At 37.6% G+C, this 17,116-nt stretch overlaps 1 protein-coding gene across 1 annotated transcript in view; it reads right to left on the minus strand.

The window, feature by feature from the left end:
- Positions 1-2,433: 2,433 nt before the first annotated feature.
- The window catches only part of cables2b (Cdk5 and Abl enzyme substrate 2b), a 39,454-nt gene continuing 24,771 nt past the window's right edge, over positions 2,434-17,116 (minus strand). The window contains exons 4-9 of the mRNA XM_043710632.2: positions 16,352-16,460; positions 15,112-15,268; positions 14,285-14,388; positions 8,761-8,867; positions 7,606-7,810; positions 2,434-4,846 (exon numbers count right to left, since the gene is read on the minus strand). Of these exons, the coding sequence (XP_043566567.1) occupies positions 4,706-4,846; positions 7,606-7,810; positions 8,761-8,867; positions 14,285-14,388; positions 15,112-15,268; positions 16,352-16,460 (823 nt within the window). The 3' untranslated portion in view covers positions 2,434-4,705. The remainder of the gene's footprint in view (positions 4,847-7,605; positions 7,811-8,760; positions 8,868-14,284; positions 14,389-15,111; positions 15,269-16,351; positions 16,461-17,116) is intronic.

The following is a 17,116-nucleotide window of genomic DNA, read 5'->3' on the forward strand; positions in this document are numbered from 1 at the left end:
AAGAATTGGCAAACTGGGTATAATTTGGAAAATTGTAAAGTTGCTCATTTTGGAATGGAGACCAAAAGAACAGAAAGTTATTAAAAAAGAGAAAAATCATAAAGCTGCAACACAAAGGGACTTGGAATAGTTGTGCATGAAACACAATGTTGGTACACTGGTGCAGCAGGCAATCAGAAAGGCTAATGGAATATTGGCTCTTATTTCAAAGGAGTTGGAGTATAAGAGCAGGAATGTTTTACTGCATCTGTACACGATTCTGGTGAGATCATATCTGCAGTCTTGATCCCCTTCTTTAAGATATATCATTTCATTGAAGGCAGCTTAGCAAAGATTCACTATGATCCTTGGGATTATCTTATAAGCAAAAGATAAAGAGTTTTGGACTTCACTCACTGATGATAAAAAGAATGAGACATCATCTCATTTAATCATACAGGATTTTTAAGGGACTTGACAGGGTAAATGCTGAGGATGTTTCCCCTCATGGAAGAGTCTGTGACCAGAGGACAGTCTCAAAATAACAAAGTGCTAATTTAAGATTGAGAAGAGAATTTTTTCCCCCTCTCTTCCCCCCCCCCCCCCCCCCCGAGGGTTGAGAAGAAGCCCTTGCTGCAAAGAGTTGTGGGGACAAAGTTCTTGCGTATATTTGAGGCTTTGACAGATTCATGACCACTACAGGAATCACAGGTCATCATAAAATCTCCATAATGTGAAAGCCAGACATTTGGCCATAGAGTCCACAACCTCTGAAGAACATCCATCTAGACCCACTCCCTGCCCCCAACCCTATCCCTGTATTTGCCATGGCTATTCCACCTAGCCTGCATATCCCTGGGCACTATTGCCAACCCACACAACCTGCACATCTTTAGACTGTGGGAGGAAAGTGGAGCAACCAGAGGAAACACATTTAGACATGGGGAAAGTGTGCAAACTCCATACAAATAGTCAACCAAGGCTGGAATTGAGCCCAGGACCCTGGTGCTGAGGTAGCAGTGCTAGCCACTGCATCGCCCTGATTATGGAGAATGGGCAGGAAAAATGGACATGAAGAACATTGGATCAGCCATGATCCTATAGAATGGCAGAGCAGGTTTGAGGGACTGAAAGGCCTACCCCAGTTCTTATTTGTTATGGTCTTATAGGAGGTGTTGCTGCAATATAGATCAAGGAGTCAACAAGGACAAATGATATCATACAGGATTCCTCAAATGAGGCCAGATGTAGAACTTTAAAACAAAACAAAAAGGATAATCACAATGTTTGGAGTTTACTGTAGACCCCCAGTCAGGGATAGAAATGTCAACAAATCCCAGAGAATTGTAAAATAAAAAGGGTAATAACAAGATTTTCACTTCCCCAATCTCAACTTGGATCGACAAACTGGAAGGCTTACAGAAGGTGGAAGTCTTAAAATCTATCCAGGAAAGCTTTTTAAGCCAACAGTGATAAAGATACAAGAGAGGGGTTGGTAGTATGTCTAATTTTAGGGAGTGAAACTGTGATAGAATTGACAATGGGGAAGCATTTTGGTGACAGCAGCCATAACAGTAAAATTTAAGGTGCCTATAGAAAAGGCTAAACTGAACAAGTAGTAAAAGCTTATTAAAATCTGCTTTACCCAATTCATATGATAAAGACAGAGCCAGATCCTGTGTTAAGTTTAAAAGACTGGAGAGGTTACACCCAGTCAAAGACTGGAGAGGTTACACCCTCAAGACTGGCTACATTTCTAAGTGTGTTTGCTCAATTTTTGGTATCAGAGTACATCTTACTAGATCTGTGCTCTATCAAAACCATGCTGGAGCTGGCATGCTTGCCAACCTCTTGTCTAAGGAAGTATAGAGGATATTAAATTAAATAGGGGAGAAGAGAATCAAATTCAGGAGGTGGTGGTAAATCAAATTGCAGAGTCAAAATCAAGGACAAAGCCATTCATATGGGAAACGATAGACTGTGGCAAGCGAGATTAGAGGGTATGAATTAAGAGTTAATTAGCAGACAAGACTAGAATTTACAAAGAGCATAAAAAGGTAAAACTAATAGCTTTTGAATGCACAGACCGTTCAAAAGTAAACAGGTGAACTGAGAATACAGAAATGAGTACAATCTGGCAGCCATTATAGAAATAATGACTTCAGGATATCATGGATTGGCGCTTATTTTTGAAGGCACAGCATGTTTTGGTAAGTTAGCTAACTCGGCTGTTAGTTAATGACAATATTGGTGCAGTAGACTGGGAAAGTAAAAAAGTAATTTGATAGAGTAGTGCACAGACCTGCAAACATTGATAAGGTAGGGTACGTTGCTGTAAACCAACAAAATACTTTGATGATTAAATCTAACATTTAATACCACGACAGGTTTTATTTCAGTTTTGCTCTCGGAAAATCCTGTCTTTTAGAATTGAGAAAGTGACCACAGACCTGATCATATTAAAATCAAAAAAATTTACTTGAAGTTTAAGTTCTACTAATACAAAAATGAATAAAAATATGCATAAACTTTATAATACAGAAGCTTTTAAGTTTCTAAACAAAGTCACTTGTGCAATGAGACAGTAAAAAGACAGACTATTTAGAATTACCCAGAAAACTTCCCATTTACCTAAAACAAAACAAAGACAAGTACCATTACAGGAATAACCAGTTCCATTTTTCTATTATATATTTTAAATAAATAAATGAGCATATTATTTTATAAACACATTTGCTTTATAGCACCCATGTAGCAAAATAATCCACATTTTCAATTAACAATTAAAATAGACCAAATGGGAAAGAGAAGAAATGGAAGCCTATATTCAACAAAAGTAGTAAACTACTGCAGATGGAATACTCCCAGTCGAGGGCGCTATGAGAGTTGTGAAGGAGCAAAGGCATTGGGGTGTTCATGTACACTAAAAGCTAGTGCAGAAAGTGTTCAAAAACTTAATGGAATGGTGACTTTATCTCAAAGCAGTTGAAATAAAAAAATGAATCAATAGTACAAACCTTTCTTTAGATACCATCTCTAATACTGTGCTGACTTTCAATACTGCATCTCAAGAAAGATGTCTGAATTGCAGAGAATGTACAGCACACTATCAATAGAGTAGAACTAGGACTTAAAGGGTTTTAAACCATCAAGACTGTTTGATTTGTAATTGTTTCTTATTATAAGCTTGAACGGTCATCTAATCAAGGCATTTAACTGATAAAATAAATTGAAAATCAAAGGATCATTTTAAAATTACAGCAAGCTATTTGCATGAAACTATTCATAAAGGTGGTGGAAGTCTGGAAGATGGCTGGAAGTTGTCAAAAGATTAGATGTTGAGTTGTTTTCAAAGTTGAAATGGATGGACTTGTTAGGTAAAGGTTATGGATATGAAGTAAAGGCAGGTAAAGGAAGTTGAGGTACAGATCAGCCATAAGTTACTGAATAGCTGAGGAGGCTTAAATGGTTGAACGGACTATTACAGTTTTTTTTTATATAAAAGACAAACAGTCAATGAAAATAGAACAGAAGCTTATGGTATTGTGCTCTTTTCACAGTTTTTGAAATTGCTGACTGATCCATATTTCATGAAAAAGTGGCATTCTATGTGAGCATCACAATTTGCTCATTGTTAGTTCCACTATCAATACCTGAAGTGGCTTCACACTGTGAAGCAAGTATATTTTTTAAGAAAAAAAGCAACAATACTACTGATAACTGAAACAAGCAGAAAACGTTAAGTCAGCAAGCCAGGCAGCATCTATAGAGGTAGGAAGCCACATTTAAAATTTCTAGTCCACAGCTTTCATGAAAGATCACCAATCTGAAACAGTGTTCCTAACTCGACACATGCTGCTTGACCAGAGAGTGTTTCTCGGAAGAAACAGATAGAAAATAACATTTTAAAGTGGAACATAAACTCTTTAAAAAAAAGACAACACATTTGATATTTAAATATTAAATAATTGCCAAAGCTAGCATTACTCTGCTTAAAGAAGAAACTAAAAGATGAATTGCACATGGACTTTTCAACACACAAGCTGTAATAAAAGTCATTAAGTGCATCTACTAACCAGCACCTCATTGATAAGGTTAATAATTTCACAATAGAACATCCAAACAGTTTTTTTGAGACATTTTCATTCTACAAAGGTGATGACTGAAAGGAACATGTTATCACCAAAGTCTGCATACATTTCACATACTACACAGTGAAAACAGAAAATTCAAAAAGTTTAAATATTGACTGCATAGCACTATAAACGTGCTTCATTTGAATCTCTAACATAGAGTGGTGACATATGTGCAACTAACAGCAAAGTCAGTTTTATAATTACAGTAGGACAATTCTTGGAAGAACAGATAGCATAGAACAAAATATTACAGCAACGACAAGTCAACATGTACGAAAGTGCTGTTGCCCATAATGAATTTTTGGTAATAAGTTATTACTGTAAATTGCCATTGTTCATATGACAGGCCATCACCCAAACATATTCCTTTACAAGGTTCATCCAATTTTGAATAAAGGTGCTTTAATTTCAAAAAATCAGTTTTGAACAAATTGGACAAATCGGTGACTATTATTAATTAGCACTGTAGAAGTTACTTTGGTACAATACTTCCTGTGCTAACAGAATCACAATTCAAGAATGCAGCATTTTAGGAAGAACTGCTTGCTTCTTCCAAGTGCTTGTCATCTTCAGGAGGAATGTAACTGCATTTAGGATTGTTGAACAAGTCGCCTGTAGTGAGGTAACACTTTTTTCTCAGGAAGATAAAGTCCAAACTCCAAAGCCACAAGTGTGGTGAACTCAAACGAAACCAGCTCTTTTGAGTTCAATCTTAATCGTTCTTCCAGTTTCTATGTGCAAAAATTAAAAAAGAAAGCAAATATAAAAGCTGATGTAAAAACAGACCAAATTGTGCCAATCTTCAAAAACAAGTTTTTTGACAAAAGAGACAGCTTTTGATATGTTAATAAGTTTACAAATACATGAAACTGTTGACACATTTAAACTGAATCAGGAGATCTGACCAGCCAGGTTTAGGAGGTACTGGAAAAGCACCTCCTTGAGAACCAACTAGAAATTTTAATATTGCAGAGATCAGTAATACCAGTATTTTTACTGACAATCAGAAAAACCCATTACAATCCTTATAGGGTTTATGGTTTGTCGTGTATTTAATCAATTTTTAATTGTGCTGTATGAAAGTGTGCATAGTCAAGTAATTTATTTTGTTCATGAACAAATCACTGAAGAAGGGTCAATGGATCTGAAACGTTGACTCTGCTTTCTCTTCTCAGATGCCACAAGATCTGCAGTTTCTCCAACAATTTGTTGATTTTTAATTCATTTTGTGGAAACAGGAATTTAACTTTTACAATTTTTTTTTTAAAACAGTGTGCATGTTCCCACTGTAAACCACCACCAGTGAGAGTCATCCCAATAACACCCATGACATTGGTCAGTCAGGACAAAGAACCTGTTTTGTTGGTCAGTCTCAACACATGCAGGAATGTCATTATAGTGGTGAGTAATGACATCAGCATAAATGTCATCTGAGCTTCACTAGAATTTCCCTGAAGTATTCATTCATAATTTATAAATTTCACTTGACTGGAACGGTTTGTCATTCAGATGAACAGCTGACAATTTGCAACAGTGAACTTTCCTTACATTTAAGAGATCACTATACTGAACAACCTCGATTATCCAAACGAGATGGGCGGGCAGTATTTTGTTTGGATAATTGATCGTTTGGATAACTGATCTAATCATAAACAAGCGGTAATTTAGGAGTGCCGGTTATCAAAACATGCCTCGGTTATCCGGCAGTGCAATCCATAATGCCGTTTAACTGATAACTGAATGTTGAGTTGCCGAATGCCATTTTTATGGCACCTTGAGATCTTGTTTGGATAATCTGAAATTCGATTAATCAATGCTTGGATAATCAAGGTTGCCCTGTACTTTGTCAAATTGCATGTCTACTTTTCTCATCGAAATCCATATTAACAGTTTCTCATTATATTGATCATGAATATTCATGTTACACATTATAAAATTCAGACTCATATGTAACCACATCAATTGATGCAATTCTCAACTTTAATTTTTGATAGTGACAAAGCACTTTTTGTGCAACCCATTAGTCCATCTAGCAGTGGCATTGAAGAAAACTGCATCCTTACTGAAGCAGATTAAAAGATTTCAACTTAGGTAAAAGATGGCTGATACTATTTTGCATTACTATATACAGTTCTCATTCTAACCCTACAGAGAGGAGACAAAGTCTATAAAACTTAAAGAAAATGATCCTCACAGAGTCATAGAACTGTGAAAGTCCTTCCTTCATTTGTGATTGATAAGATACCAATTGAAGGTGTAGATGAACATCTGAAGGCTAATTGCTTGGTTAAAATGGCATTGACTTTCAAGTTAGCTTTCCAGAAAACCCAATCAAGTTGCAAACAAAAACAGAAATTGCTGGGAAAACTTAGCAAGTCTGGCAATATCGATGGAAAGAAAGCAGAGTTAATGTTTTGGGTCCAGTCACCTTTCTTCAGACTTTTAGTCCTGAACAAGGATCACTGAATCTGAAACGATAACTTTACTTTCTCTTTACAGATGCTGCCAGGCCAGCTGTGTTTTCCCAGCAATTGCTGTTTTTTCTGATTTCCAGCATCTGCGGTTGTGTGTGTTTTTCTGTCTAATTGAGTTGTACTTGGAATATAGATTTAAGTTTGAATTACTAGCAATTGGAAAGAGATCATGTTACCAATCAAATTGCATGGTTTTAGCACAGGCTCTGGGCAGAGCTCAATCAGCAGCAAAGTTGTCAACGGAGCATCTGTTCTCCCTTCCTTCCTCACTTTCCATATAATTAACAAAGATTGGACCCCATCTATTAATTTCACTGACTCTAGTGGACAGTTATTTTTATTCAAGAGAGATTTCAACACTACAGCAGCATAAACGGTAACATAAACAAGCAAAAGTGATAAAAAATTTGTAAACTTTAGTATCCAGCAAATATTCTGCCATTGGGTACAAAAAAGTACTAGGTTTAAGAGGGGTTTAGGTCTGAATATTCATATATGATCTTCAATTGTAAGATGTCCCCGTTAATTTAGAACTACACTGAAAATTACATTGACGTAATGTTAAGACCATGTCCACAGTGATTTTATGTTGGCATAAAAGACCGAAGCATCAAAACGCAGGTAGAAATATTCAAGTGATAAATTGTAATCAGACACAAGTTTTATCTATAGGTGAAAGTGAGGACTGCAGATGCTAGAAATCAGAGTCAAAAAGTGTCATTCCTGATAAAGGGTTTATGCTTGAAACGTCGATTCTCCTCCTCGGATGCTGCCTGACCGGCTATGCTTTTCCAGCGCTGTACTTTTTGACAAGTTTTATGTATAGCTAGATAACTATTTGAATATTTCTAAACAAAAACTAATGTATGCTATTTCATCAACAAATGTCTAAATAACATTTTTGAAATGAGGCTTTTCCTTTCCCTCCCCACATACTTTTCACTAGTTATTTTTGAAGCTTGAATTCCTAGTGAAGAAGAAAAAGTTGTTAACTTGATGTAAAGCATTATACTCACATCAATCAGATGTCTCACTTCATGCTTCTTGAGGTCACTGCTGATTTTGGCTGCTAGCAGTAAGCAAGCACCAGAGCAAAGCTTTCTGTTTTGCTTATTGACTTTGCCTTGGAGTACAAGCTTCTCAAAGTAAACAAATGATAAAGCCACAGTACAAGGTTCCAGAGCGCACTCTTCTGCCAGGTTTCGCATCTCACGTTTCAGACTGCGAAGGAAACAGAAAAATGCATGATAAAACCATTTGGTGACTTTAATATCATGATTAACAGCAATACATCAAACTATTAAGTTATTATTTCTACATTTTTGTTCCAAAATTAGTGTTACAGCTTTATCAGGTGGTTATTCTATTTTAAATGATAAAGACTGTCTTCACAGACATACAAGATTGCTGACTTTACAGTTGACACTATAGTCGACAAAATGTATCTGTAGGCACTAAAAACTAGAATGAGATCAATAGATCAGTAGTGATCAAAAAGTGTGTCTAGCTGGAATAAGTTGATATGGACCACAGGCCATTAATTCACTGCATAAAAACAGTAATCATAAATTTAATCAAACATGTTGACAACAACCTCAATAGAAATATAGCTTCAATCAAAAGTAGAAACACTACTAGAGTTGGGATAATGCTTTTATCTTTGATAGCAAACAGCAAACAAAAAGGCTAGTGACAAACAAATTTCAGTAGATACGGTTTGAAGTTAGTGTTTTATTGATAGCTTTGATAGAAGTAATTTAAAGCTCATCAGTTTAATTTTCAGCTGTATGTGAGATTTACTTGCCTTATGTCCTGAAACGCAATTAAGAGGAGTTACACAAAAGCTATTTGGGAGCCTACACGTAAATTGTTTCATGCACAGTGCATAGCTAAGGCTATTACAATGGTTCACAATTCAGAGGCACATGCTTGAAGCAGGTGTTGGAAGACAGGACCGAGATTAGATGGATACTGAAGCAAATTTGGTACCTGTGAAACCATAACCCAGCAGGTTCCAATACAATTAGGAAATGGTGAAAATTCATCAAGAAAAATATAAAAAGTTCTAAAACTGATGGAAGGCAAATAAATGTGTCCTTAAATCAGCTTGAGTATGAAACTAACTAAAATGTCATTAGCTGCACTGGTCTGTCTTCATTTGGTTCATTTACCTTCTTATCTTACTAAGCGTCAGCTTAATGTGAGGAAATTTCTCCTTGAATGTTTCATTCATATCCTTTTTCAAATCAGATGGTTTTACATATTCAATCACTGTGGTCTGGGAAAAAAAAAGAAAATTCATTTGTGAAGCCAATCACTATCATACAAAATGTGTATTTTAATTACTCTACATGATTAAATATTGCATATGTATCGCAATAGGTATAAACTTTGCTAGGAATTTGTAAAAATGTATAATTAGTAACAATACATTTTGCCCAATAAATTACCTCATATGAGCAGCAATTGAATGTTTTCAGGTCTCAAGAATGTAAAATTAATTAATCCTTGAGGAATTTTGATATAAATACCAAAGAATACAGATTGAGTCATTCCTAGTTATATTTTCTCTTCAGTTTCAAAGACAAAATAATTTCATTGTCAATTAGACTGCTAGATAAACTACTACCACAGAGAGGAGACAGGTGCAAGAGACCCCGGGGGAAGTACCTGTCAGAAACAAGTTGAATCTTTTGGAAACAGTAGAGACAGATGACACTGCCAGTCCGCGAGGCGGCCTGGTCTGTCAATCAAACGTTGGCGTGGAGACAGAGCGGAAGAGTCGGACATCGCACGGAGCCGTAGTAATAGGGGACTCCATAGTGAGAGGAACTGACCAGGGTTTTTGTGGCAGTAGACGGGACTTAAGGATGGTGTGTTGCCTTTCTGGTGCCAGGGTTAAAGACATCACAGACAGAGTGCAGGAAATCCTCAAGGACGAAGGTGAAGAGCCAGAGGTGGTGGTACATGTCGGGAAGAAGAGGAGGAACATACTATAGCGGGACTTCGGAGAACTAGGAAGGCGGCTGAAAAGCAGGACGTCCAAGGTGGTTATCTCTGGTTTGCTTCCAGTTCCTCGGGCTGGTGAGGCCAGAAACAGGGAGATAATGGACTTGAACGTGTGGCTGGGGAACTGGTGCAGGAAGCAAGGATTTAAATTCTTGGATCACTGGGGTATGTTTTGTGGTAAGCATAAATTCTACAAGAGAGATGGTTTGCACCTTAATAGGTTAGGGACCAGCATTCTGGCAGGCAGGTTTGCTACTGCAACACAGCTACGTTTAAACTAAGTAGCGGGGATAGGGGACAAACTGGATGTTTAAGAAGGAAATTGGAGGGAAAGTTGGAACAAGGGAAGTCAAGAAAGACAACTGTATCAATGAGGCAGAAAACTCAAAGGGATCATGCTGTAAGGTTGAGTGAAATAGGAGTTAATGGGAAGGGTGAGGGCAGTAACAAATTAAAAATACTATACATGAATGCACGAAGCATTAGAAATAAGATGGATGAGCTTGAGGCTCTTTTGGAATTTGGCAGATACGATATTGTGGGGATAACTGAGATGTGGCTTCAAGTGGACAGGGCCTGGGAAATTAATATTCAAGGCTGCACGTGCTATCGTAAGGACAGACTGACGGGCAGAGGGGGTGGGGTGGCCATGTTGGTAAGGGATGATATTCAGTCCCTTGCGCGGGGGGACCTAGAATCAGGGGATGTAGAGTCAGTATGGATAGAGCTAAGAAATACTAAGGGTAAAAAGACCCTCTTGGGAGTTATCTACAGGCCCCCAAACAGTAGTCTGGATGTCGGATGTAAGTTAAATCAGGAGCTGAAATTGGCCTGTCGCAAAGATGTACTACAGTTGTTATGGGGGATTTCAACATGCAGGTAGACTGGGAGAATCAGGATGGTATTGGACCTCAAGAGACTTTGTGGAGTGCCTCAGAGATGGATTCTTAGAACAGCTGGTGCTGGAGCTGACCAGGGTGAAGGCAATTCTGGATCTGGTATCGTGCAACGAACCAGAATTGGTCAGGGACCTCAAAGTGAAGGAGCCATTGGGAAGTAGTGACCATAACACATTAAGTTTCAATCTGCAATTTGAGAGGGAGAGGGTACAATCGGAAGTGACAATTTTTCAGTTCAATCAAGGGAACTATGGAGCTATGAAGGAGGAGCTGGCCAAAGTTCAATGGGGCAATACCTTAGCAGGGATGACAATGGCGGATATTTCTGTGCATAATGCAGAGGTTGCAGGATCAGTTCATTCCAAAAAGGAAGAAAGTTCCTAAGAGGAGGCATGGGTGGCCGTGGCTGACAAGGTAAGTTAAGAAACATATCAAGTTAAAAGAGAAAGTATAACATAGCAAAGATAAGTGGGAAAACGGAGGACTGGGAAGCTTTTAAAGAACAGAGGATTACTAAGAAGGAAATACGCAGAGAAAAAATGAGGTACGAAGGTAAACTGGCCAAAAATATAAAAGGATAGTAAAAGCTTTTTTAGGTATGTGAAAGGGAAAAAAATGGTCAAGACTAAAATTGGGCCCTTGAAGACAGAAACAGGAGTATATATTACGGGGAACAAAGAAATGGCAGAAGAATTGAATTGGTACTTCAGATCTGTGTTCACTGGGGAAGACACGAGCAATCTCCCTGAGTTAACAGTGGCTGAAGGACCTGAACTGAAGGGAATTTATATTTACCAGGAATTGGTGTTGGAGAGACTGTTAGGTCTGAAGGTTGATAATCCCTGGGGCCTGATGGTCAACATCCCAGGGTACTGAAGGAGGTGGCTCGAGAAATCGTGGATGCGTTGGTGATTATTTTCCAGAGTTAGGTAGATTCGGGATCAGTTCCTGCGGATTGGAGGGCGGCTAATGTTATACCACATTTTAAGAAAGGAGGGAGAGAGAAAGCAGGAAATTATAGACCAGTTAGTCTGACCTCAGTGATGGGAAAGATGCTGGAGTCTATTATAAAGGATGAAATTACAACACATCTGGATAGTAGTAACAGGATAGGTCAGAGTCAGCATGGATTTATGAAGGGGAAATCATGCTTGACTAATCTTCTGGAATTTTTTGAGGATGTAACTCTGAAGATGGACGAGGGAGATCCAGTAGATGTAGTGTACCTGGACTTGCAGAAAGCTTTTGATAAAGTCCCACATAGGAGGTTAGTGAGCAAAATTAGGGCGCATGGTATTGGGGGCAAAGTACTAACTTGGATTGAAAGTTGGTTGGCTGATAGGAAACAAAGGGTAGTGATAAATGGCTCCATTTCGGAATGGCAGGCAGTGACCATTGGGGTACCGCAGGGATCGGTTCTGGGACCGCAGCTTTTTACAATACATGTTAATGATATAGAAGATGGTATTAGTAATAACATTACCAAATTTGCTGATGATACTAAGCTGGGTGGCAGGGTGAAATGTGATGAGGATGTTAGGAGATTACAGGGTGACCTGGACAAGTTAGGTGAGTGGTCAGATGCATGGCAGGTGCAGTTTAATGTGGATAAATGTATGGTTATCCACTTTGGTGGCAAGAACAGGAAGGCAGATTACTACCTAAATGGAATCAATTTAGGTAAAGGGGCAGTACAGAGAGATCTGGGTGTTCTTGTACACCAGTCAATGAAGGTAAGCATGCAGGTACAGCAGGTAGTGAAGAAGGCTAATAGCATGCTGGCCTTCATAACAAGAGGGATTGAGGAGAGAAGCAAAGAGGTTCTTCTGTAGCTGTACAGGGCCCTGGTGAGACCACACCTGGAGTAGTGTGTGCAGTTCTGGTCTCCAAATTTGAGGAAAGACGTTCTGGCTATTGAGGGAGTGCAGCATAGGTTCATGAGGTCAATTCCTGGAATGGCGGGATTACCTTACACTGAAAGACTGGAGCGACTGGGCTTGTATACCCTTGAGTTTAGAAGACTGAGAGGGGATCTGATTGAGACGTATAAGATTATTAAAGGATTGGACACTCTGGAGGCAGGAAACATGTTTCCGCTGATGGGTGAGTCCCGAACCAGAGGACACAGCTTAAAAATACAGGGTAGACCATCTAGGACAGAGATGAGGAGAAACTTCTTCACCCAGACAGGGGTGGCTGTGTGGAATGCTCTGCCCCAGAGGGCAGTGGAGGCCCAGTCTCTGGATTCATTTAAGAAAGAGTTGGATAGAGCTCTCAAGGATTGTGGAATCAAGGGTTATGGAGATAAGGCAGGAACAGGATACTGATTAAGGATGATCAGCCATGATCATATTGAATGGTGGTGCAGGCTCGAAGGGCAGAATGGCCTACTCCTGCACCTATTGTCTATTGTGGCAAAACATACAAACAGTAGAATGCTTTCAATTTGTGCAATTAGCCTTCTCCCTGTAACCCTAAATATTCTTCCTTTGCAGGAAATCATCTAAAATAAATTCATATCTATCCAATAACACATCATAATTGAAGAAAAACAAAGTTTATTTCCCTCCATTGAAACAATAATTTCATAGTCAATAATGCACATTTTTAAAGAAAAGGTTATCTGATCTGAATGGATTACAAACTGATGGCCCACTATACGACAAAGCCCTTACAAGCTGAACTATTCCATTTCACAAGTGTATTCTTTAGAGCATGCTTACTGTGAATACAAAAAGCATCAGAGAGCCCTAGAGCTTATAAACAAACAATGACTTAACAGGGAAATGCCACTGATCAAAACCATCTGCGCTACGCAATCCAAATACATATTCTCATGTGATCTACTAGATAAAAATCCAGGCTAGTTTGTGTGGAGAAAAAAAACCCAGCAAATTGCTCGTCAACTCCCCTAGGCCAAGTCCAGATTATCACTCTAGCCCTTTGAAGAATAAGGTTTAACAAAAACTCAATCTCACAAAATTATTTCCTTGGTACAACCATTTTAATACATTGAGCTGTACATTCACATTAATTGCAATCAACATAATACAATTAATATCTCACAGCTGATCAGGGTTCATGTAACATTTGTGATTCTGTATTCGGTCATGGTAGAACAATTGCATTTGGGCACTTTGTCACTATGAATCCCTTTAAAATATTAGAACAAATATTATTTGCATACACTCTACAGAATCTGTCAAAATAGACAAGATTCATATTTTATTCAAGATTTCAATAGCAATATCATCATTTCTCCATTGTGGCTGGTTTATCAGTAAGACTAGAAGGGTCAGCATTCAAATTAAAGTACTAATACTGGAAAAGCAAAACCTGCCAGTCTCAGCCACTTTGTAAGTGCATTTAGTTGCTTTCAATGGATTTTAACACCCTGAAATACATTTTCTGTCGCGAAATAATTGTGGTTGAAAGTAACAGACAACCATATTTTACTCTTAAGGAATGTTATACGAACCATGGCAAGTTTCAGTTGTGATAGTCTACACTTCAGTTTTACCATAATAAGCATATGGTAAAAACAACAAGAAAAGCAAAATCACACATCACTTTTCATTTTAAATCTATGTAGATCAGTTTTTCTTCCCTCGCTGAGTTATTCAATAATTAGTATTTAACAAGCCAAAGCAGAATTATGGATATTTGGTGCTTAAAAATGTTTAGAAGTCATACAATGGATCAAAGAAAAAGTGTTATGTCTCCATTCTTAGAATTAGAAGTGCAAAACTTTATTTGGAACACAGTTGAATGCTCAAAGGAACTTTACCATATATGATGCAAAGATTAGAACCCGTTTGTGTTTTCCACATGGCCACTGGGGGTCATCAAGAAGATTCGGATCATATTCTATCAAATCTCCAGCTTCACTACCTAGATTATGACAGAAAACAACAGAGACCTGAAACCGCACTTTTATTTTTAGATGCTCATTATACATGCGTTTAACATTGCCAGAATAATTGGTTTTCAGCATAATCTACACAAACAGCTAAATGTCAGACAAGAGAAAAGTCTAAAGTAATTTAGGAGGCAGTCAACTCAGTATTGGCAATGCAAACCAAGCAGTGAAATTCAAAGCTGTCCCTTCTGTGGGTCGTGCCACTAAATAATGTTTGCAAATGAATCAAATATCACAATCAGAAAACGAAGACATCCTTCAAGTTTAGTCTGTGCGGGTTTGGGGGGGGGGGTGACAGTATTTACCAATTTCTATAGGTCAGATAAGTGCTGAATGCAAAGTTTTGGCACACGTAGGAGGAAAAATAAATCAGTTTTGAATAAAGAGTTGGGGAAATCAACTTTCAGTGCAGATACAAGTTGGTATTAGCAGAGGAGGTAATGTTTGTATTAAAAGCATGCAAGATATGCAGCATTATATGTCAGTCATACAAAACATGACTTTTCCCATTTGAAAGAAACAGAATTTAGTAATTTTCAGGTAGCAAAAATAACTTGATATGAATAGTCATCAATGTCAACTTAAAACAGTAAAACAAAGGTTAAATAGTGAATGCAGTTAAAACTTCTAAACTGCAACTGAATGCATACTTTCTTTGCAAATACTACTTTAGTTGAATACTATTTTTATTTTACCTAATTCCATTGCTATCGCTGCAGCTCCATGTCTTCCTGGTGTAAAACTCCGATGCATGCTATTTCGAACCTGTGCTATTGAAGTTGGAACCTCAGGGAGAGCTTTTGGCATGACAAAGGCATTGGTTGGATAAAGGAACTGCGCATATGAAACTGACTGAAACAGGAAGAAATTTGCAGTAAATAAAATTAAATATTATTCCCCAATCTATTACAATGCCTCAAAAATGGCACTTGAAGTTTTGTACATTACAAACAAGTTACAAAATTAATTTTGCAAGGTCATTAGGCATAACATGCAATCAAATTTTTCACATCAGAGTATGCACAATGGAAATAAATACATTTAGACTATAAATCACAAGTTAGTGCAAAACAAAAACCACAAATTTTGGACATTATCACCCAATATTGAAATTCATAGCCTTCAATACTTCATGATTGGTAAACTACATTTGATTAATTGTACAATGCTACCATCTTAGCAGTTGTTGTAACAGTGCATAAGTAAGTTATTCAACTCATTGTGTCTGTACTGGCTCTCCAAATGAGCAATTCACTTTGTAAACTTTGATGTCCTTGCTCTATAACCCTGCACATTTGTTCCTCTTCAAATAACAAATCTAATTCCTTTCTGAATGCCTCAATTGAACCTTTCTCAACTCTATTCCCAGGCTACACATTCCAGACTATAACCACTTACTGAGGGAAAAAAAGTTTCTCAAAGGTCCTTTGTCAATTACTTTAAATCTATGCATTCTCATTCCCAAACCTTTAAGAGTGGAACAGTTTCTCCCAACTATTCTTCCTGGAGCCCTCACAATTTGGCAGCCATTAGGTTAAAACAATTAACTTTTAACATAAAACAAAAAACAAATGACCTTTGAATATTTTTTTACATGGGGAAATATTTCAAAGTGCAATTTAGACAAACATGGTGACATTGAAGGGCCTTAAACAAATCAGCATTCTGCACCCTCACTCATTTCTTACAGAAGACTTTCAGTGGAGCTCATTCTAGAATAATTAACAAGGAAACTGTGTCAATTTAGATGGATTTTGCACAAAAGTTATTGTAAAAGTTAGGAAGTTAAGGCAATTCGGATGAATACAATCCACAATCAACCAAAAGTTTTTTGCTGCCATAGACAGTTCAACAATTGAATGAAATTCTTCCAGAAATACAATCACATTAAAAAGTTCACACCACAATATCTTATACAATACAGATAATTTTTACCTTTACGTCTGCACCAAGTTCAACTCCATCAAGCCCAAGCAGCATGTCGGTTGAAGCTGAAATGCCACCAGAAGGGTTACGTTGCCTGGGTCCTTCCATCTTATTGTCTCTGAGAAAACAATGTTAAATCCAGATCTTGCTGCAGCTAGAATATACTGAATGAGTGGTCAAAGCATACACCAGCTACAAAATGCACAATGAAAGGAACTTGCTCCCTTTACAAATCAGTCAGAAATCAAAGCTGCACATCAACAGGAAATGCTTTCACAAAGAACAATAAAACATATTGAGAAAATAATCAAACTAACATTATGGTCAATTTGCAAATGCCTGATCCAAAGTTATTTTGGACTCCAATCTACCAAAATAGACTTTCCCAGTTCAGAGTGAAATAGGATTTTCTTTGAAACAAGGCTTTTTCCTGATAAGAGGAAAACAATATATAATTTTCCAATGAATCTGCCAGCTTTAATTTTCCATTCGGCCTTTGCAGAATGCTCACTGTAGTTTCCTCTTCAAAGCATCCGTTTACATCAGAGTGGCCTCATAAATTTCAGAAAGGAAGACAACAGCAGACTATTATTGAATGCATCGCCTTTCCGCCACTTCCAAGTATGATAATTACTAACAAAAATGTGAACATTGAAAATTTTAACTTAATTAAAATGACAAAAGATCTCATCACTTGCGTAATATTTTCAATATTTAACAGTGCAAAAGCTAAAAAAAGTGGATTACAGTAAACAAGAAATTGCTGGAGAAACT

This window comes from Chiloscyllium plagiosum, unplaced genomic scaffold (genome assembly GCF_037043375.1).
Source record: "Chiloscyllium plagiosum isolate Xiang-an unplaced genomic scaffold, Cpla_swu_hap1 HiC_scaffold_15, whole genome shotgun sequence".
Taxonomy (NCBI): Eukaryota; Metazoa; Chordata; class Chondrichthyes; order Orectolobiformes; family Hemiscylliidae; genus Chiloscyllium; species Chiloscyllium plagiosum.